Source organism: Etheostoma cragini, chromosome 8 (assembly GCF_013103735.1).
Source record: "Etheostoma cragini isolate CJK2018 chromosome 8, CSU_Ecrag_1.0, whole genome shotgun sequence".
Taxonomy (NCBI): domain Eukaryota; kingdom Metazoa; phylum Chordata; class Actinopteri; order Perciformes; family Percidae; genus Etheostoma; species Etheostoma cragini.
This window is the reverse complement of record NC_048414.1, coordinates 10,956,119-10,978,128: the sequence shown is the minus strand read 5'-3', so window position 1 is coordinate 10,978,128 and position 22,010 is coordinate 10,956,119. Positions and strand designations below refer to the sequence as shown.

At 39.4% G+C, this 22,010-nt stretch overlaps 2 protein-coding genes across 6 annotated transcripts in view; one reads left to right on the top strand and one right to left on the bottom strand.

The window, feature by feature from the left end:
* Window positions 1–12,307: 12,307 nt before the first annotated feature.
* On the bottom strand, window positions 12,308–14,087 carry c2cd4a (C2 calcium dependent domain containing 4A). Its single transcript, XM_034878550.1, has 2 exons — window positions 13,900–14,087; window positions 12,308–13,772 (listed from the first exon to the last, which is right to left on the bottom strand). Exon 2 carries the CDS (start codon window positions 13,743–13,745, stop codon window positions 12,399–12,401), a length of 1,347 nt encoding a protein of 448 aa, XP_034734441.1. The 5' UTR covers window positions 13,746–13,772; window positions 13,900–14,087; the 3' UTR covers window positions 12,308–12,398.
* A 2,586-nt stretch (window positions 14,088–16,673) lies between these two features.
* Window positions 16,674–22,010, top strand: part of tln2b (talin 2b) — a 76,644-nt gene continuing 71,307 nt past the window's right edge. For all 5 annotated transcript variants that reach the window (XM_034878549.1, XM_034878548.1, XM_034878547.1 and 2 more), the window contains exon 1: window positions 16,674–16,809. The gene's annotated coding sequence lies outside the window, so the exon portion shown is untranslated. The remainder of the gene's footprint in view (window positions 16,810–22,010) is intronic.

Genomic DNA, 22,010 nt, shown 5'->3' with positions numbered 1-22,010 from the left:
CCTGGGCGGAAGGTGCATTTGTGTGAAGGGGATACGCTGGTACATGTCCATTAATGTCTGTGTACACACATGCCTCTGTATGTGCCTTTGTACACAGTATATGTGTGAGTATAAGAGCAGACGTGCCTGTGCATATATACATAGGGTTGATTTTGTGTAGAGGTGGAATTAGCAAATCTAGCAGAGGGAAAACCTTCAAGCCTTTTTAAACACGTTTAGTGGGCAGTCAGAGTACATTTAAAATCCCATTACATGTGTCTTGTGCAGCAGCTTTCCAGAAAGACAAATTGGTTTTGGTTCAGCCTGAGTTACGGTAGTATCACCAGCAGATGGCGGCACACTTCTAGCTGCTGCTAACAACATGCCACTCGTGTTCATAGTAGATTCCGCCAAGAGGTGACTATCCTGACTAGAGCTGTAACACTTCCAATTGTTACTGTACCAATAATTGTCTCAGAAATTGTCTCTTTTAGTCAAATTAAAAAAATAAAAGTACTAATAATAATGATAATAATAATAATAATAATAATAAATTACTTTTGAGTGATCCCAGTAAACGTCTTCTAGTTATATTACAGTCATGTGAACCAGATCATGTAATAACACAGGTACACAGCCTATGAGGTAAAACACCAACAAAATTGTCACAGGCCTAATCCTAAAAAATAAAGAATTTCCATTAGCAAACATTCCCATTGTTGAAATAGGCCATCATCCTAACATTCAGGAAAAGAGTACTTACATTTGTCACATTAAGTGCTAAATACTAAGTAAACCAGTATATTTCATATTATTATTAGTATACTTCTCATTTAAACGCAGGAAAGCACTTTGTTTCTTCAACAGTTGATGAAGCAATAACGTACACAAGCATTCTATTGTACTTATTTTTTTATGAATGGTTTTTTTTTTGCACACCCCTAAAATGTACTCAAACGTAACTAACCACACAGGGGTAATTACCACTGCCAGTGTGTAAAGGAAACATTCTGAGTCAAGTTGGGTGCTTTAGCTATTCCAAGCCAAATACTATACACATTTTCTTGGACCAAAGGGAAGTGTGTTCGGGTGCATGCAGGCACGTACTAATGTGGTAAAGATGCAGGTCATTTCCTTTTTGAAGAAATAAAAAAGGTGCCTGGGGCTACAATCTGACTTCACTAAAACCGGACATTGGAAACTGTGACAATGTGTGTGAGCTTGGGAGAATAAGGAGGTGGCTGCATGGGTGTGTATTAGCTGTAAAAGGACCAATCCGAGCCGAGAGGGACTAGATATAGTCAGTACTGAACTCTTTTAAGTTAAGGAGCATATTTACCTACAGCACAGAACACCAATGTGTTCAAATGAAAATGATACCCCCATCACACTGCCAGCTACAGGTGGTTCAACCCTACTGGCCCTTACTGGCAACGCCTGATCTCTATTTCAGCCACTCAAGCCGGCTGGGGATTTTTTGATCCTAATGATGATGATGTCCCTGTGACTCAGGTTACACGTTTCATTTTTCTCCTGTGACAACAGCTGTAGGTCACTGACGTTTGATTTCCGTCTCTAATAGTCTTTTTTTTTATGTGCTTAATCCAAATTTCCCTACATCGAAGAAGAGGCTGCTCCAGGCAAAGGAGTTGGTTGCTCCTCCTCTATTTTTGGGAAGCAAGAGGGATATTCAAAAAAGAAAGAGAAAAATTGTAATTAAATTGGATAGAAGCGTCAGCTAAATAACATGTTGTGTGAAAACCTTCTCTCTTCTTTGGGAAAAAAAATCCATTCTTGAGATTTTGATTTTGAACAGCGTAAGCTTCAGGTAAGATGGGAAAGGGCAGTCTAGGGGCCAGAAGATAGAGGAGGATGAGTTCCTAGGACCGCCATTGAGCTATCAAGCCGTGATCTCATTAATGTACTTTATTTTTTTCATGCTGTTCCGTTATTGGCCAAAACACAGAATATGACGCTGCAAGGGAGGACGTCCTCCCTAACCAATCAACAACCAGGATACAAGATTGACATTGCGTTGGTCCAATGATAATTTCCAAATGTCATATTAACCGACAGTAAACTTCTCTTTTCTTTATTACATTCTGGCAGTAAAGTGATTGATAAATGATATAGCAGCAATGATTACATGCAAATTACAAACAAGCACATTAAACACATTACTAAAAATACCTTTTATTTAGTCCTTTTCAACCAAGCCAATTTTTTTTCACTCACCCTCTCAGTGAACTGTGAACTGACATGTGTACCAACACATGCAGGCTCACATGGTGAGAAACATGTGCCCTGCTGAGATCTGAGCTTTGTGTTCTTTGAAACTCGCTTTCAACTCACTGCATGAAGCAAAGGATGCCTAGCTGTGGAAACCATGCAGTACTGTAGCTCTCTGAGACAAACTAGGGACAATAATTCACCAATTGAATCAATTAAGGTTTAGATGAAAGAGGCAAATTAGTGATTCACTAAGCTTCCAGCAGATTAGGACGCCTGCATTGCAAATCCAAACACTATTTTTTTTTCTATTGTGACAGTGTGGTGGAACAGCAAATGAAGTGAATAATTATCCAACACAGATACCGTGGTTTGGGATGCTGTGTCATATGGAAGCTTGCCTTACTTCATCAGTCTACAGTCACTGCTGCTTCAGATTTGTTTTGGTTTATACTTTCACTGCCACCTCCCTCTTGCAAAATAGTGAATGCCATAACAATTAGCAACAATTATAATACAAGTAAGCTTCTAATTATGATTTATGACAGGTTGCCCAGGTTGGTCAGACTACAGGAAAAAAAAATCAGTCTTCCAACTAATGGCATGAATTTCTAATTAACTGAATAAAGACCTCACCACTCCTCATACACTAGGCTCAGCCTCGCAGAAATGGAGATGACGCCAGCTGCTGTTATAAGGATTCTATGTAGGCCACGAGGGAAATAAAGAACCCTTTTTAGCTATATAAGCTAGGGGTGGGGAAGAAAAAAAAAGAAAAGAAAAAAAAGATTGATGCATGTTTAAAAGTTACTGTCTCCAGTCATGTGCAAATCAGAAAACACAATGGCCAACAACTTAGAATTTAGGCAAGAGTGCGGAGAGAAAAGAATAAATAAAAAAAATTACACAAAATGGCCAAAAGGAAAAATTAAAAAAGTTTTGTACATATACACATTATCTAATGAGAAATACATACAATAATAAGGCAAAAAAGATAGAGGCTGTTCATCTACTTTATCACATTACATCTGAACACCTCAGTTTTCATGTTCTAAGAAGTTCTCCAACTTTAAACACGACTGAGCCTCTGACATGGAAGATCACTGTGCAGAGGTGACTTGTACAAGCATCCTTAAGGCTTAAGCATGGAATGACAACAATATAAAAACCTCACTAGACAAAAAATTTAATTAAAACTTGTGTGTGACGAATACTGTATATGTCAAAATCTAAAAAACTCAGATTTATATGTATATATTTTTTTAAATCACACATGAAACGAATGCATTGACAATCAGTTTGGAATCAAATCGTTGACCTCTGAATCAGACTCAAATCGTGAGGTGCCCAGACATTCCCACCCCTGATATGAACCCCCTAGCTGTACAGTTTAGAGAATAGTAAAGATCCAAGATGAAAAGGGACTTTAAAGTCTTTAAAGTCGCAATTACAAATCCATCTGCTACTTCAACCCCACAGACAACACCATGGATTCATCATCACACAGCCCAGTCACAGAGCCGTGGTAAATGGTTAACTAATTCATGCACCACCGGGGCTCAGTTATATAGTTAGATGTCATTTTGAAATGGAAAAAAGGCACAGAAAAATGACCAAAAAAATTTAAAACAGTTGGTGACGAAAATGTACGGTAACTGGGACTACAGTAACGTCATATCCATGCGTGATTAAAAGCCACAAGTTTCCCACAAAGCCAATATTACAGGTAAACAAATGTGAATGGACTGAGTGCAAGACAGCGGTCATATACAAATCCCTGAAGCAAACAAACACAAAATAGTACCAAACGGTAAAATAACATTTGCAGAAGTAATTTAACGCAAAATATGCAAACTACAGTAACTCAAAATAGTCAAAGATAAGTATATCACTATATAACCAAAACAGCTTAACCTAAAAGCAGCATGTGTCAAACGCCACAAGGAAACCAAGCTTTACAACAGCAAATATTTCACACTGCCACACATAGTTGGAAGACAGCAGCTACGGACGGCAAACAAATGAGCCGTTAGCAAACATTTCCCGCTAGCAGATTACTAAGCAGATTAGCATTAGCATCCTAGCCAAGCATTAAAACACAGCATTAAAACACAGCGAAGACACACTAACTCAAGAATTTACACTTACAAAAAAACACCAACTGCTAAGCCTACCTTGAAAAGTGAAGCAGTGATATCCAGCATCTTTGGGAATGGTTGCCATGGTCCAAATCTCCCAAAAGTTAACTCCTTAATCTTGAGGTGTTCATCGTCACCTGGTGCAACAAGATACGAACAAGGGTCTGAAATGTCGGCCCCGAACACATCATTGTTCCAGTTCTACATGTTTGGGTTGTTGATAGGGAAGCTTTCTTAGCTTAATACTTACAGTCTGTGATTAGCAGCAGCACAAATTTGCTCAATTTTGACGTAGACCTAGCAAAAAAAAAGGTAGGCCGCAGCTAGCAAAGCCAAATAGTGAGCAGAGGATCCAAAGGCTGAGCAGGCCGCTACTGCAAAATATGCGCGCGGTACAATGCAATGACTAGCATCTCCAGTTGACATGATTAGGATTCCATTGCTAATACAATATCTCCATTTAAAAAGAAACCATACGATACATGAATAAAATACACTTGCAGGTTTGGTAATATACTTGACATTCACTTTTTTTATTTAAACTACTTGTAAGCTAAAATGTCATTCTTCGTTCTTACATGGCTGCCACATCTCACTCATTAGTTTGGGCTACCCATACTTTGAACACTTTTCACAGATTACTAAATCTATAAAAAGACCTTTGTTTACCAGACAAACTGCACACACTGTGTGTGAGCACCCCAAACTGACGATTAGATCACAGAATAATGGGGGCTGTACAGTTTTGACAGCCCTTGTCGATCCAAGATTATTTTTGACATAGCAACTCTACTCCTCCAGAGATGAAAAGCTAAACTCTATTCATAGTCTGTACAGGATGTAATACAATCACCTGTTTGATAAAGAGATCTGATCTAGTTTTAGTGATAGAGAAAATATTTTGTAAAAAATCTTTTTGAACACTATTCATATTGAGAATGTAGACTGTGGCAGAAGCCACAAAAATTCCGAAATGTCATACCTATTTTGAGAAACAACAGCATACATCACATAGTAGGCTATAGAGATTTAGTGTTTAAATGTGCTATCATTGTTTTTGTCCCTTGGGGCAAGACATAATTAACATTAATTTTCTGACACTCTTTGACAAGAATACATATCTAAAGATACCTAATTAAAAACAGAACTTGGATTGTGGCGAAAAAGCGGCACCCACAAGCTTTTAGCTTTCATCTTTATAACCTGCCCCAAGACACCTCAATCTGTGCAGAATTAAGCAACATCTTTCTCACAATCAAAGTTGAGACATATTTTAAAGCAGTATAAGTGCTTAAAAAGCAGTCAATTCTTTCCGCATCAGATTTATTGTGGCTGTCATATTCGTTGACATTGACTACCATGGAAATTGGGTTATGCTAACTTGAAAGTCTCAGAACTTGAAGCGTGAATGTTTTCTGGTTAAACTCAGCTGTCTTACCTAAGGCAAACTCTTTCCTCTGTGCCACGGGTTGTGAAACACTTGTACAAAATGACACGGCAATTTACCCTAGTCTGTATCAGTCGGTTGCCTAGTAAACCAGATTGGCAAACATAGACCCATCACCTAGCTTCAATGTTTACCCTCAGTTGAATGACGTGACTAAAGGTTATTGACCATTTGTTATCGTCCGTCCTTGGTGCATTTGTTATATTTACAGCCTTTTTTATGAATCTAATAATGATACTGTATGTGCATGTACCAGTGAGAATTGATTTTCCAAGTCAGTGTGCTTCAAGTATTAAAGATTTCAACATTTGATATAGCCTAGTTAAGTCATTGTCATTAAATGCAACCTAAGTAAGAGACATGTGTCTCAGGCTTGCCATTACTTAATTCCACCTAATACATCTGAACAATAATAACTTCACCATACCATGCCCGAGCTTTGGTTTGTGTACTAGTGCTGGTAGACGATGTGCTGTACAATTTCTTATTGCACTTAGAATCTATGAATTAGAAACAGGGTTTCTGTTTTTATGGAGTAGTTTTGAAGGCACTGCAGTGCTTAGAAATCCTAATTAAGCTTTAATGCATTTGTTGGTTCTTCATAATGCAAGCAGAAGAGCCTGTGCTGGTTCATTATAATGAAAATGGCAATGAATTTGGTGTTTGTGGAAGTAGCATGACATTGGATTTCTCCTCTAAAACAAGATAATTAAGTTGACAAATGATATAGGATGAGATTATGAATTGGCTCTCCGCAAAATGAACAATCTTCTCTTTAGTCCACAACTTTAAGAATATTTTAAAGTCAAGGACAAACAAAGTCGAGGGAATCAGGACTATGAGGCCCCTCTGTGGTTTGGATGTTGGTTGTGTAAGTGGATCATAGTAAGTAGGACAGTTAAAATGACACAGACAGACCTAGATGTGTCTCATAGCCTCTCCCTCTCAGGGATACTGATCAAGCACCAGGCAGTGGTGGACTGGGCAGACCAAAAATACTGACCATAATCATCCGATGCAAAGAGCTCTGATGTAAAGTAAGATTTCGTTCATTTGAAATTATGTCACACCATTTAAGTTTTATAATCAAGTGTACTTTTATTTTAAAAGACAACTGATATATTAATTCAATTCTGAATAGTAACACATTTGACTGGGTCTTGAAAATGATTTATTTTGCTGAAGAGTTCTTTATATGTAACAAATTATTGATGTCATTTAAAATGTTCTATCCACCTAGACAAAGTACTCATAATTATATGTAAATGCATGTTTGTCACAGAACGCTGTGAAGTATTTACAACGCATGATCCAGATTTTGCCCTCCCACTTCATTTAAGATGCACCGGAAGGATCTATTGGCAGCTGGCTTTGGCTACAAGCAGCAACACGACTGAAGCTGAGGTGCATCTGAATCAAACAGACAGGGACAGCCTCTATCAACTAATGTCTCAAAATAAAAGCATCTCACACATGAAAGGCAGGATCTCCATGGTTTCCCCTGGAGCTGGGCCTTGTTGCCATGGGAGTGCAAGGTGCTGTTGCAAAAGGGGAAACAATAAAAAGACAGGGAGGAGGACAGTATCATCTTTCTATGTACAGTACCTAATCATTCAGTTTATTTTGCCATGAGTTTAAATATGCTGGTCAGTGTGATGTTAGCACAATTTTGCTTTAAAAAAAATAGAAGAAACTCTTTTTTATTATATGTTATGTATTTAATCACCATAATCTGTTAAGATGGTCTAAAGTAAGCATTAATTCGACAAATGACCTGTGTCGTGGTTGACTGTTTACCTAGCTGTTTAATTGCTATTCAGACAGTATTGCGCAAGCTCTGTACTGTTTGTCCTAATGAATTTAACCATCTCATCAGCATGTGTCTGTTCACAAGTGTCATCAAACGCATGCACATCACTTAGGGCAACTGAGAAATGAACACACAAAACTGGGATGTAACACAAGGCCTCTTGAGTTATTATTAGCCTCAAAGTTTTTTACTGACATACTGTGAAGTTCTCCAATAATCAAACAACTGTGCTTGCTTACTTAACCTGGCCTTCAAACACCTTGGTTCTGTTTATATAGGTCTGATCAGATGAGGAAGTCCAGCATAGAGTATGTTTGGTTGTTATGTACTGAACAGGTCACGCTTGGACTCTGTTCCATACAGTGCCTGAGGTGATTGAGTGGGTGCTGTAACACTGGACAGGTGCACAGGCTAAGTGATGAGTCTGCTACGTGCAGATGCGGCATGATTTGTTTTCAGCTTTATCTTAAACGGGGAATTTCTATACAGATAACAATATGTTAGGTTGTTGCATTTGGTTGATTTTGTGCCATTGTTAAATAGATGTCACTGACCAGACGGAGGCCGAATGAATGAATGAATGAATGAATGAATGGCCGCTGTGACACTGGAAATGTCAATAGGGTGGGATGTACTTAGTCAAATCTAGTATTCACTGTAATGAAACCATAATTTCGCTTTTGTAGATTCAACCAAGTAGTGAAAGAAGACAACCACTGTCATGCACTCCTTTAATATATAAAGAAATTAAAGTAATTTTCACATGAATTTTTTGAGTCTTCCCTTTATTTAAATCCTGCAAACTCTAGTAAGTTTGGAGCATCATCAGGCCTTGGCAGTGTGTCTGTTTCAGTAAGATCTGGTTTCATCCTACGTGGCGTGTCCTCACACAGCCTAATGACGCAGCTAAAACATAACGTATGACGCCTGCTCAAGGCTTCCACTAAGGGGGCCATAAACAGTGGCACCATGACCCTGACAAAACAATCACTCACAGCATCCGTACTGACATCATGGAATAGGTTGACCTCTGTTAATAGGGTAATTTGATTAATTCTGTTTAATATGTAACTGAAGGTCAAATTTAGCTTGATGATGTGTATGTATGTGGTATGCTCAACCAATAAAAAAGAAAAAGAAAAAAAAGTTTATTTTAATAGTCATGTGCTCCATGTATGGAGTCAATGAGCTCAACCACTTTCCTTATCAGCTTAAAAAAGAAGTTCCTTACTGTTCTATCAATGTTAGGCATCAGAATACTTTGTCCTGACAACATCATGTATGACATGTAAAAGCCATTCTCACGGGACATTTGATTGATTGCAGTGGGAGGTGGATAACAAATGACAAAAAAATCCACTAGCCTTCGTCAGTCCAGTTCTAAAGCGGTTGTTGCCCTGAGAACAGAAGAAGGTGGGGTCAAGTACCCACTGGTGACCACATTGGTCAAATATGTTTACTGTGACATTTTACGGTCTATGCTGTATGTTTTGGCACAATATAGGAGCCTGGTAAAACAGAAAATAAGATAAGGAAACTGGTTTAAACAGACGTATTTATGCTGGAAGCTGTAAAACAGACAGGTGAGATATGGTAGGGGAAGGGGATAGTTTGCGTTCCGTGGTATAAAAACATGTTCTTTCCAATTCAAGAAACTAGAGAACACTGGCAGTTTTGCAGCAAAAGAGAGCTGAATGGAATTTGAATTTCAAGATATCCAAGTATACCTGATAATTTCTAAATTTAGTTGTTGTCGGTTCCAGCTCATTACTTTGAAATTGTTAATGTGCATTAAGGCAAATACATCCTGGTGAGTGAAGGTAACCAGGCAACTGTTTTCAGCCACTTAAGATTAAGCCAGTGTGCTTCCCCTGTTGTGCGTTTGCATTCATGATGCACAGCTCTTAAGGAGACAGATGTTTCCTGCTGATAATATGAAATCACTTCTAGTAAGTACAAAACACTGAAAAATCAGTACACATACCAAATCTATTTCTGTTTCTCAGTTATGTAGTATGTTTGAAACAGGTAAGTTAAGTTCAAAACCAATATAAATTATGGAGAAAAGGGCAGTTTGCAGGAGGAAATCAATACTGAAGATGCACTTCCAGGATGTAGCTGTTTTCTAGGAGTAATATGAATAGGTAATACGTTGGTATTTGATGCTGTTATTCTGTGTCCATTGACAGATTACATTTTTGAATGGCCGGCACTAGCTGGGATCAAAGCCCGTGATGTTGTTGCCACCAAATGTCTGTATAAAACCAACACTTTTGTTCGTTTTAATGAAGACAGATCAGTGGAAATCCCTCCCAATCCTATCAATGGTTGACCAGCAAGGGAAATCACTAGTAATTCTCATTTATTACAAGGTATATCACACAAATAAAAGTGTCTAACAGTACCAGCCTCCTCACAGGATCTGGAACATCCTATTCAGAGAGGAATTGTTGTCTGTGTATACGCATTTTTTTGTCAGAAATTAGATGCTCCTATGTATTACAGTAACACAAAAGCATGTTGGGACCATGTATTGTAGGAACACAAAACCTGTATTTACATCAAAACAATTGAGAAGAGATTGCATGTCTGAATCTGTAGTTCAATCTGAAAGTAGATCATGAGCTTTATTTTTCGAAATGCTTTTCTCAGTGGCACAATCCAAACTGTAAGATCTAGTGAATAGTTGCGTTTTAAAGCATGTATCATTACAGACGTTAAGCTTTCAAACCAATCCCCAGGTTATGATAATAGCTTTGACGGCAATAGCTATTTACATGTATCTCCTCCCATTACTGTTTGATGTTATGTAATATACTGTATAACCAGCAGTCAGTCCCTATCAGAGCTTTTCCAAGCCCTGAGAAACCTATTAATCTTTAACTAGGAGCTATAGTGGCAGCCAGTGCTTTTAAACTTGATCTTTATTGCTGAAAGCAGCAGGACATACGCACCTGGAGTCCACATTAAGAGCGCCTGCTCTGTTCAGTTGAGTAAACATGTATATACTGTATGTTCAGAAATGGGAAGTAACGAAGTACAAATACTTTGTTACTGTAACAAGAGTTAAATACCTGACTGTTTCAGGTATTTCTTTCTTTATTTTTATTTTTGTGCCAAGTTTTTACTTTTACTCCTTACATTTTCAACACAAATATCGGTACTTTCTACTCCTTACATTTTACAAAATTGGCTCGTTACTTTAGTTTCAAATAATTTCAGTGAAGTTACCGTTATTATTTTTTGCGTCATCAATACCAAATTCAGTTTAATTGGATGAAAATCTATGTAAGAGATAAGGTAAAGCAAGGTTGTTGTTATAGCAAATACAACAAGGAATACAACCCTGACTGAATTATTGTCATAGTGTGCTGCAAATTGTGCCAACCAAAACACTAAAAACTGCTGGCTTTTAATAATTTAGCATCAAATTTGAAAAACACATAGAGGTATCAAACTTTTTGCTATTTTTTGCTTCTTTCAGTAACTTAATCAAGTACATGTTAATGATCAGTTACATTTGTTCTGCTGCTGGCAATGACCATGCCTTGGTTCTCTAGCATTTAGTTGAGTTCTGAAAAAGGGTAACTACCCTTTTGAAAAAGAGTAACTAATCATGATCATTTGTTACCCTTCTGAAAAAGGGTAACTATCCTTTTGAAAAAGAGTAACTAATCATGATCATTTGTTACCCTTCTGAAAAAGGGCAACTATCCTTTTGAAAAAGGGTAACTAATAATTTGTTACCCTTCTGAAAGCAGGTAACCAATCATTCGTTACTCTTTCAAAAACAGTAACTAAAAATACCTTAGTATTGTAAGGTGTTACCCTTACTTGAGTACGGGAAGTGAAAACTTTTGCCCTTTCTGTATAGTGTATCTGTTTTAGTCTTCAACATAGAGTATGTTAAGTTCTGTAGGTTTCTGAAAAAGGCTCTTTGAGTTCATACACAGTCAAATGATTCATGTTTTATTTAGCCTTTTAGCTGCCTTGTTTTCAAATTCTAGGCCCAATTATTATTTTCATCCAGAGCTGAGGGTAGTACATTGCCATGCCTAGTTTAAGCGTTTTGTAAAAATAGTGAAAGTACCATTTTGAAAAAGTCTTGTCACCTCTATGCATGAATATAAAAGTGAGATAAAAGGTTTTATTGATAAAATAATATACCTACCCTGACTGGCCTTGAATAATAAATATTACTGAACTTGTAGAATGTGAGTTTCTCTAACAGATTCAGTTGTGTCTTCATAAAATATAAAAGTATTTAACATGTTTTCTGTATCGTAGTGGGGTGGCAGGATGGCACTTATTAGAATTATGCATACGGTAAAAACTCCTCTCTAAGGTTCCTGGTCTCTAGACTTATTTTTAATCATTGGAAAGGTCATGAAGAAAACAACAGGCTTAGAAGAAATACGAGACGGTGGTTGTCTCAGGCAAGCTGATGCTTCCGCCACACTGACACACCAAGGAATGAAAGGGTTGGAAATTATGACATACATTTATGTGTTTGCTAATAAGCAGTTGTAATGTTGGGATTCACTTTTTGTTGGTGATGCATTTGTTGTTGTTTCAAATTAACTTTATCCTGATCATTGAATTCGGAAAATTGGGTGAGCTGTTTCTGCGGTCATTTTTTGATATTGTCTATTGGCAAATTGTCTGACTTTGAAATGTATTAAAGACAAACAACCTCTGTTTCCCATAATTTAATCATTATAAAATATTGATTTACAATACAAAATTTAAATAAATACTTTCATACATAAATAAGCAGTTAAGGAAGTACTTAGGTTTATGATGTCACAATGCTAGAAAGAGGCAAATCACAGTCACCCAGAAGATAGTCTCTTTTCAGAGTGGACATTTTGTTCACAACTTTAAAGCGAAGGGACCGCTGGCTGAGGTCGTCCTCTGAGATACTATCGAAGAAGAAATCCTCATTGAAGATGGGATTACGGCTCTTTCTGATGACTGTGCTGCGTTGCTTCTGGACTTTTCCGGGGACCAGAGAAAGGCTGACGCTGCAGTTGATAATCTTGGGGTCTACAGAGAGCGGATAGAGGCCCTCTGCACTGATCAGCCGAACCCGCAGTCGTTGGTTATCCGGGCAGTACTCAGCTGAGAGTCTTAGGCTGCCATCTTTCCCTATGGGTGCCATTCTCTCCTTCATTACACTCTCTCTGTGCAGAGTCAAGTCCATGGGGAAGAAGTTGGGAGGCGCCAGCCTAAAGCTGCTGGGCAGGCCTTCAGCTAACCCATCTGATGCCCTCCTCATGACATTGGGGCTATTGTCTGTGGAGCTGCCTTCATCTGTGGACAGGGAATTGTTCCTTGACACCATTGCCTTTCTCATGTTCCTTGACAACAGCAGTTCATGGCTCAGTGCTTTGAAGAGGGAAGACTTGGCAGGGCACCTGGCCAGCAGTGGTGAGCTGAAAGGAGAGGATTCAGTAGAGGAAGTCGTATCACTGTCCAGAGTGGCCTGCCAGTTCAGGGTGTATCCTCTCGGGGAAAGCCTGGAGGTCAGGGTGTTAAGGCTGAATGAGGAAGGAGAGGAGGAGGGAGAAGTGGAGGGGGAGACTTTAGAGCACACGCTAGATCGACTCCTGGGCAGCAGCAGGGGAGAGGAGCCAGGATCGGAGTGGAAGAGTGACTCCTTCCTCCTAGTGTGGGGGCTCTCCAGTAAGGTACAAAAGCCATAGCAGGTCTGAGCTTTGGCCATGTGTGGAAGAGACAAGGCAGCCTGGCTCTGGGGATCCGCATTGGTGGTCTCCTCATCGCTGCAGCCATCAAAGGGGTTCTCATCCACACTCTCTACCTGTATAATGTGCGGGTTCATTGTCTCATGACATGACACGTCTATTTCAGGACTGCCCCCCCCATAGGCGGACACCTTGATTACGCAAGCAGCCCGACTCTGCTCCGTATTCTTCATCTCCTGCAGGGATGGGATTGTGGGGGGGATGCAGAACTCGGGGATGTTGTCTGGGGTGATGACATTGGGACAGAGGGAAATCTTTTTGGGTTTGTCGCCCTTTTCTCCGAACATGATGTCACTAATTTTGAAGCTGAATTCTGCTGATGGGATAGGCAAGTGAGATCTCTCCACTGACACACGGATCTTCTCCACCACCCACATGTGTCCTTTTGTAGGAATGATGAAACTCTGTAAAACCAAACAGATGTGCTTGTAAGTTGCTGCATTGTGTTCTGATCAATCACCAAAAAAGCCTTTAAAAGAAAGTCATCTAATAATATCTACAATCACTGACTTGGAAGGAAGGTTTTCTTACCTTAATATTCTGAAATAAATGATGGATAATCCACAATATTGTCCTGAACAAGATGAACTGATAGCGCCAGCTAAAAGTTTAGGCTGTTGTGAAAAATCTCCTGGGTATTTTTTACAGCGGGATGGAGGTTCCTGCTTGTCAGGAACAGCACATATGTGGCTGTTTGAGGGATAAAGACAGTTAAATGAAGCAGGAAACCAGTTGATGCACAGTAACACACGCCCCCTGCGCTGCTCAAACAGAATCCACCCTCTCTCCTTGGCCACTGGTTCCCATGGAAATACCAAAAACAAAGCAATGCCCCTGTAGAAACCGTGTAGTGAGATAAGCGTGCTCCTTCAAAATTGAACAATTGTTTTTGAGCAAATGGCAGGCTTTTGATTCACGTGTTTGTTTTCCATTTTAAATTAGATGGTGTGTATGACCTTGTTCTGTGAACTTGATCTGATAAGATAATAATTCTAAAACATTTAAGAACATTTGAAGTTCCATTACCTTTCAAAGGTAACAGTTCACGGGATAAAGCTGGCCCAGCTGTGTTGAGGAAAGTTTTAACTTCCTACTGAAGTCCTTGTAGTATTTAAAGAAATGTGGCATGTGCTATTGGTTAAACCATCCAGTGATAGTACATATTTCATATCTGCTAATTTCAGTAGCCTACTTTATTCATGACATATAACACTAATCTTTAAATAAAAATAAGAAAATTAAGATGCTGGACACACTTTTATTAGTGCATCATCACTTCACTTGGAAGATTCTTTACAGAATTGGCATAACTACATATAAATGTTCTAGAATTCCGCCTTTTGTATTTAAATGTTGGACTTGCAATTTCAAAATGACATATTGTGGAGGTGAATAATGTCATATGTATATATATAGTGAATTCATTCATTCATCAACCAACACACTACTATTACTGAAGAACTGCAGTGTTGGCAGGGCTGATCATAATGTCTCTTTATCAGAGCTGTGGTTTCTGAAAAGTCAACATCCGTGCTGAATAGGACAAGGAGAACATTGATTTACATACAGTCAAACTGAACGTTGCTCCTTAAGTCTTCAACCTGTATCAAAACATTGTCATATCAGTGCTACCCTCTTGTGGTGGGACCCTAAGCAGCTGTGTTATGAATGATCACCAAAATGAATGACAGAAAGTCGTATTTGTGGTGGGTCTGTAGGTGAACAGCTATTACTTGACGTTTACTGTAGATATATCCCAAAAGAAACTTCTTGACACAGTACAAATGAAAAAAAAAAAAACACGACGAACAAACCTGTGTCAGTTCTGCTGGATTTTGAGAGTCCCTTCACTTGTGTCCCTTGGCTTTCCTTGGAAAAGTGGTAAGGGAAAGTGGAGAGATCCGTTCCAAAAGCTTCACTCTGTCCTGGCCAAGGTTCAAGTGGAGTAACTTGGTTACTATAGGTTACCAGGCATTAAATGACAGAATGATGTCAGTGCTAACAACGTTCCAGGAAAGTGTCCTAAATGGAGAACTTCTCAGAATTGTTTTTCAAAAACGGTAACGTCACATCTGTAATTTAAGTGTAGCCTACCTCTCAAGCGCCTTGTGCCTCTCAAATCAAGTGTAAGAATCGTCCGATTTTTATGTAAATCAGAAAGATGTTATAAAAATAGAAACTCTAGTCATCTGAAAATATGATCTAAACTGAAGTTGATCAGAACACATACGTACACAGACATACATGCCTACTTTGTGTGAGGCGTATCTGTGTTTGTACACATAACCTACAAAAATCTAAATCATGATTACAGTTTTAACTAACCAAATACAACATGCATACTAATTGGCAGGAGGGAAAGGTTTAATGGCAAAGTTCTTTGTTTGTCTTTGGTTGCCAACAGTTATGGATAATACTTAGGGAGCAGCTCAGCATTTTCTGTGATTCAGAAGAAGGGAAGTATGCTGACAAAAAAATATCCATGCAAACCAGAGAGACAGATGATCAATCACCTTCTGATGTTGTAACATGTCAAATATTAATACAGTATATTAATATGTAGACTAGTGATGATGAATTGATGAGAAATATTGACAGCCCCTGACTTTGTTTCTAAGTGTTTGATCTAATCTTTACATGGAGGCTTGAACATCTCCATTAGAGGGCAGTATATGCTCATATTAAAAACGGTACACCCACTGAGATGATACACCGAGGGAGAGATACATTAAACACGAATTATTAGACCTACAAAGATGTGCAAAACTGTAAATCTAACCTATATAAGCTAATCAAATACTGAAGTACGTAGTATATGAATCAATCGTTCAGATTGCACAAAAGTATTTCAAAAATATGAACAAGTTGGCCACATGGTGTTTCTGAATGCCATTCGTTTGACATGCACTGTGTTGTTTCCTACTGTACACAGGATGGCTATAACATCATCTTCCATGTGCCATTGACCTTGTGTCAAGTGCCACAGCAGTAGACTATGGGCTGTCCAACACTGATGGTTCTGCTGACAGCAGGTGTACCTCCCTGCACAAATTAAAAGCATTTTCAAAATAAGAGCGAGCTGAGTCATTCAAATCTTTCGTGCGTTGATCTCCAAGCGTTGCATGGTTATCGGCTCTATTTTATCGCGCAGGATTTGTCATCTGTATCAATCAGCCTAGTCGTTAAACCATCTTGATCTGGCTAGTGGATACATAACTATCAGAAACACGATTGACTGTGACGCCGCTTCCTTCTCTTCGGCGCATATATGGGCTATGTGTTTTTTTTCTTTCGACCCCCCCCCCCAACTATCTCTCCACTGTACGATAACGAGGAGGGGCTTGATGCCGTGGAGGAGGCAGGCTGGCAGGCTGAGCTGACCCGCTTGCGGTGTGTCGCCTAGCCTACATCCACGCAGGGCCGACGAGTGACAGACATCAGGTAGGATTTCGGATTCATTTTTAATTTTTAATTTTTTTTTTTTTAATTTTCTGTGTGTTTTTAAACCTTGGCGCTGTTGTTTCAAGGTGCTGTTCCGCCCAAAAACGGGCTCACTACAGGGAGAAGGGACCGCTCGATGTTGGCTCAGCAGAAGCGCTGAAAACATTTCATATTAACAGCCTGCAAACGACCTTTTCACATGATTATTGTGACGTGTTTCACTTCATCATCTCCTTTCTCTTCTTTATATTTGAGCGATTTGCTTCATCCGGTGTGTTATTACACGCCTGTCAAATCTACGTCTTCGCCTAATGTGCGACTGGCTGCTTTTGACATTGACAGATAAGATGGATATTTCGTTGACCTACATGTTTGACGTTGTTGCGTGGTTTGTGCTCGGAAGGAGGCTAAATGGGCATCTAATGCTACCCAGCTCCAGCATCATTTGCTGCTCTGCAAAGAAATGTGCTGTACAGTAACTTGGACTTGACCTGAATGTTATCTGGATCGGCTCAACATCAAAGCTAAGTGGGACTGTTGTGCGAATGTAACCAGTGATGATTTGCAGTACAGAAATGTGGGCAGAGTAGGCTGGGGATGCTCGGTAATGGTTAGTTGGGTCAAGTTTGTTAAGACTGCTAAAGCTTTCCAGCCCACTAATCCTCTGCCCCAGTGGGGGGGGGGGGGGGGGGGGGGGGGGGGGGGGGGGGGGGGGGGGGGGGGGGAATCTTATGTATTTTCATATAGAATTTGTTTTGTTTTTACCTGACACCTGCCTGTTTGCAGAGGTCAGAGTGCACGCTTACCTGGTTATACTTTATTTGATACACCAGAAGACGTCCATTCCCTGATGGAAGGACTCATTTAACTGCTAAACCGCCCTGCTTCCTCGTACAACTGTGGATGTGCCGCACTTGTGTAAAGATATTTTATGAGCTGTGACGAGGTTGTTTCTCAGGTACAAGGCCTTACATGTTACTCAACACAGTGTGTGAGTGAATCAACATTAGCTATATGTCAGCCTCTTCCGACATTCTTGTTTACAGAAGAAGCTTTTGGCTGCTATGACCAACTGTTTGAAAACAATTCCCCCCACCCTTCTACATTATACAGCAGCTGAGCATTCTTTATTAGAGGCATCTTGGATTTTTAAGGGTCAATTCAAGGATACTCACACCGTAGGGAGCTTTTTATGTGACAAGTGACATGTTTTGCCTGAGTGATGTAACTAGAAGAGTCAAGCTGTTTCAGCAGACAGCTGTGATTCTGGATGGTTTTATACAGTAAGGCACCACTAAGGGTGTTTGGGGCTTGATTCCAACTAGGAGCAGCCATGCTAAAAGTGTACTCCCTGGTGCTACTGTAAGGCACCAGTTAGTGTAGGATAAAAGCATTCACCAATTATAGGGGATGGTATATGTTCTCCTAAGTAGAAGCAGTAGCAGCAGCAGCGGTGTTGTCTTATGCTCAATACATTTGTATAATTTCCACATTGTCTGTTAAGTATCAATTAAATTACGGGTCTTCAATGTTTTTTAAAGGTCCCATGACATGCTGCTTTTTGGATGCTTATATATAGACCTTAGTGGTCCCCTTATACCATATTTGAAGTCTCTTTCCCAAAATTCAGCCTTGGTGCAAAATTAAAGCCACTAAAGCCAGTCCCACAGTGAGATTTCATTAGTTTGTGCCATTTGTGAGTCTGTAGCTTTTGAGGAGGAGATAATGGGTGGGGTAGGGGGGGACAAGATGAAGGTGGGGGTGTGGCCTTGACCAACTGTCACTTTGCTCATTTGAAAGCCATGATGTCTCTCTCTCATGGGTGGGACACATTTTCTAGGTGGGCAAAGCAGAAAAAGGGGAGGTAACATTGCCCCTTATGACCTCATAATGGGCAAGATCCCAGATTGGCCCGTCTGAGCTTTCATTTTTTCAAAGGCAGAGCAGGATGACCATAGGCAGGCTGGGGGAACACATATTAATGTGAAAAAACCTCAAAGTGAAATTCCAAGGGAACACAAGGAATCCACACTAGTCAATTGTGGAGCCAGGAGAGCAGAGTGGCCGGCTGCAGCAGGTCAAAAGTTCAAGAGCCCACTGTTGCATAGTTAGCTATGTGCATGCTCAATAGCTCTTGAACTCTACATAGTCATTGCCAAGGACATAACAATGGCCAATTGCTTTTTTGTGGAAAAAATACATTTTGAAATATTGGATTGTATGACTTCGACAATCGACAATTGTGGACTATATAATGAGCTATATAATGAAAAAGATAACGACATTCAGTATTTTGGGATTTTCTATTATTTTAGTTTGTCTTCAGTGTATGTCAACATATTTCCAAAGAGGGTAAGTGATAGGTTCATAGGTGCATCCCTTATAGTTTGTAGTAAAAAGATTTGTTGAATGGCAGATGTGCCAATGGAGAATAATCTCCATATAACGTAGTGCTGAAACGGCTTTATGAGTTGTATATACATTTCCCTTTTAATGGAATTGAACTGGATTGTCTACAGGATTAATGTATTTATGTTTAGGCTAGCCATAACAGATTTGCCTATTGTGTGCGCCTATAGCATTGTCCAATCAAATATCACATTTTGTGGAAATACTGAACATGTATGTAAATCCCAGCCGTGGTACACTGGACCTATTGTTTACCATATGAGCCCTTTGCTTGCCCATGTTTAATGAAGAAGACCAGAAGCAGAGACCTTCCCAATCTGAGGATCTGCAATGAGTACTGCACACTTTCCCACTGCACAGTACACAGATATAATTAGATCACAGCACCACCAATGTCACAAGCTCTCATGCAGTATGCATCTGCCAGCGGCTACTGATAAAAGCTTACTGTTCCTTCGAACTCCACACAGATAATCTTGTGTCAAAAGAAATCTGAAAAGTTTTAAACTTGAGAAAGAAAAAAAGTAGAACAAACTTGTAGAGATCAACATTCAACAATGTCCTCTTGTCTACGCTTTTGAAATATTATATACAGAAATTTCACTTAGCAGTGGTAATTAAAACCAAGCACTTTTTAAACGGTGCCTTTTCCCCACTCATTGCCAGCTATTGAAGAGGCCATTACCAAAGTGATTCCGTATTATGGGAGAGCTATTAAGGGTATCTCTGCTACAACAACTTTAGTTCACTCTTTCAGCTCTGCACCTCATTTGGGGAATCACATAAGCCGTGTGCTCTTATAAATTCCTCTTAATCACTTTTTTTTCCAATTGTCCGTTCCGGGGCGGACACACAATCCTTAAACTTTTCCATAAATTACTTTAACAAGGTCATGCATTCCCAAGTTAGTATTTTGATCTACAGTTGAGAAAAAGCAATTGTTAAAGACAAAGCATTGACTGTATTTCCGTGCTGTTCATTAGAAAGTGATTTTCCTCTCAGCTGTTGCAGTTGCTCCGTCATCAAGAATACATTCCTGGTCGGAATTCCCCAGGAAATGTTCAGCTGGGGGGGTTGGGAAGTAAGGGTTTGCGAGTCATTGGAGAGTGGGATTGCTGAACCATGTTTAATGTATCAGTGTGTAGGAGGTGAAAACTGAAACACACCCCATGCTGTCACTGTGACCCAACCTTTTTGTGTTTCATGTTTACAGATGAAATAGATCTCTCCTATGTATTTTCCTGCTGCTTTCTCTCTGTGATTGCAGCCTCTTTAGGGCCTGGCTTGCCTCCAGATCTGTTTATATAGAACAAGAGGTAGATGTATAAGCTGGCTGCTATTCTCCTTTCTCCACTAAAACATCAATCTGAATTCCTAATTTTTTCTGTATTTCCCCCCAGCAGATGATTGTGGTAGGCAGTCAGTATGTGAGAGCTTGTATGCAGATGGATATTTTTTTATTAGCAAGCATTTGATTTGAAGTAAGGTTGATCTCACATCAAATTAAATTGGCTGCACACTTCATTGTTGACCTTTTATCAGTGTGTATCAGTATTAGTACATCCACAGGTCAGTCAATTGTTGATCCTGTAATAGCAGTTTAATGGGCCTGTATTTTACTGTTTACTCGCAGAATTGATAAAACTATCTACCACAATATTAATTTAATTTTTAGTTTTTTGATTTAAGGTAGAAAGGAAGAAAGCTGTCTCCTCTTTCCATTCATTTGTTGACCAGGTCAGCTGAACATGTATGCAGAACATGGCATTATATATTATAATTGAGCACAATGTCATAAACAAACAACACGTGATGTAATCTGAACAAAAGCGGCTGTTAGTGATGCGTCAGCAGACTCAAGAAGTAGGTAAGTAGATGTTGTCCTGGTGTGCTTCAGGTCAGAGGCAGTGGCAGAGGCACTTCTCATCAGCGCGTCATATGAGATGCCAGTTTAAAGTAGCAGATGACAGGTCTGACTTCCCTGTCGTGCACACAGTACATGGTCCCAAATTGGGTTAGTGGCAGAAGTGTGTGATCTGAAGGTTCCCTAAGCACCGGCTGTCGGCTTAAGTAAATAGCTGTCTACTTATCTTTTAAGGCTTTTATATAGGAATTTTAGTAAATGTAGGTACATTTTTTTCAATTATTGTTAATTTAATAAATATTCTTTCACCTAATCTGTGTGTGTGTGTGTGTGTGTGTGTGTCTGTGTGTGTGTGTGTGTGTGTCTCTTTCTGTCTGTCTATCTGTGTTTTGAAGAAGGGCTATTTTTGCTGAATTTTAATGTAGCCGTGACCGAGCATCTGATGAGTATTTTGCTGAAATTTTAAATGGGCATTCAGTTGTACTTGTGATAATAGTAGTTTTGAGAACATGTATTGTGCAAAACTGTAATTATACAACATAATGTTACAGATACATAAAATTCAAGTACACTAGTTGCAGAGACTGTAACAAAGAAAAAGCTTGAAGTATTGGATTTCTTTCCATTAGTGTAAACCATTCTAACAGGCATTACACTTTCATTGATGCACATTTACTTTAAGTAAAAACAAATTTAAAACAAAGTTTCTTACCAGCAGCCTAATGTAAAGCATTTGAACACACGCACACACACACACACACACACACACACATACACACGTATGTTCAGCGGGGAAGTACGATGTCTGTGAAACCCAGCTGCCTAGATTCCAATCGTCTGCTATATAGGGAATTGTCAGGCTGGTGAAAGGCTTTGTGGCTCGACCATGGGTCGGTTGTAGCAGCTTCAATCCGAATCTGTTTCGCTT

What these genes read in the sequence shown, in the direction of transcription:
- c2cd4a (XM_034878550.1), bottom strand. Translation starts at nt 13,745, where the DNA reads ATGTGGGTGGTGGAGAAGATCCGTGTGTCAGTGGAGAGATCTCACTTG.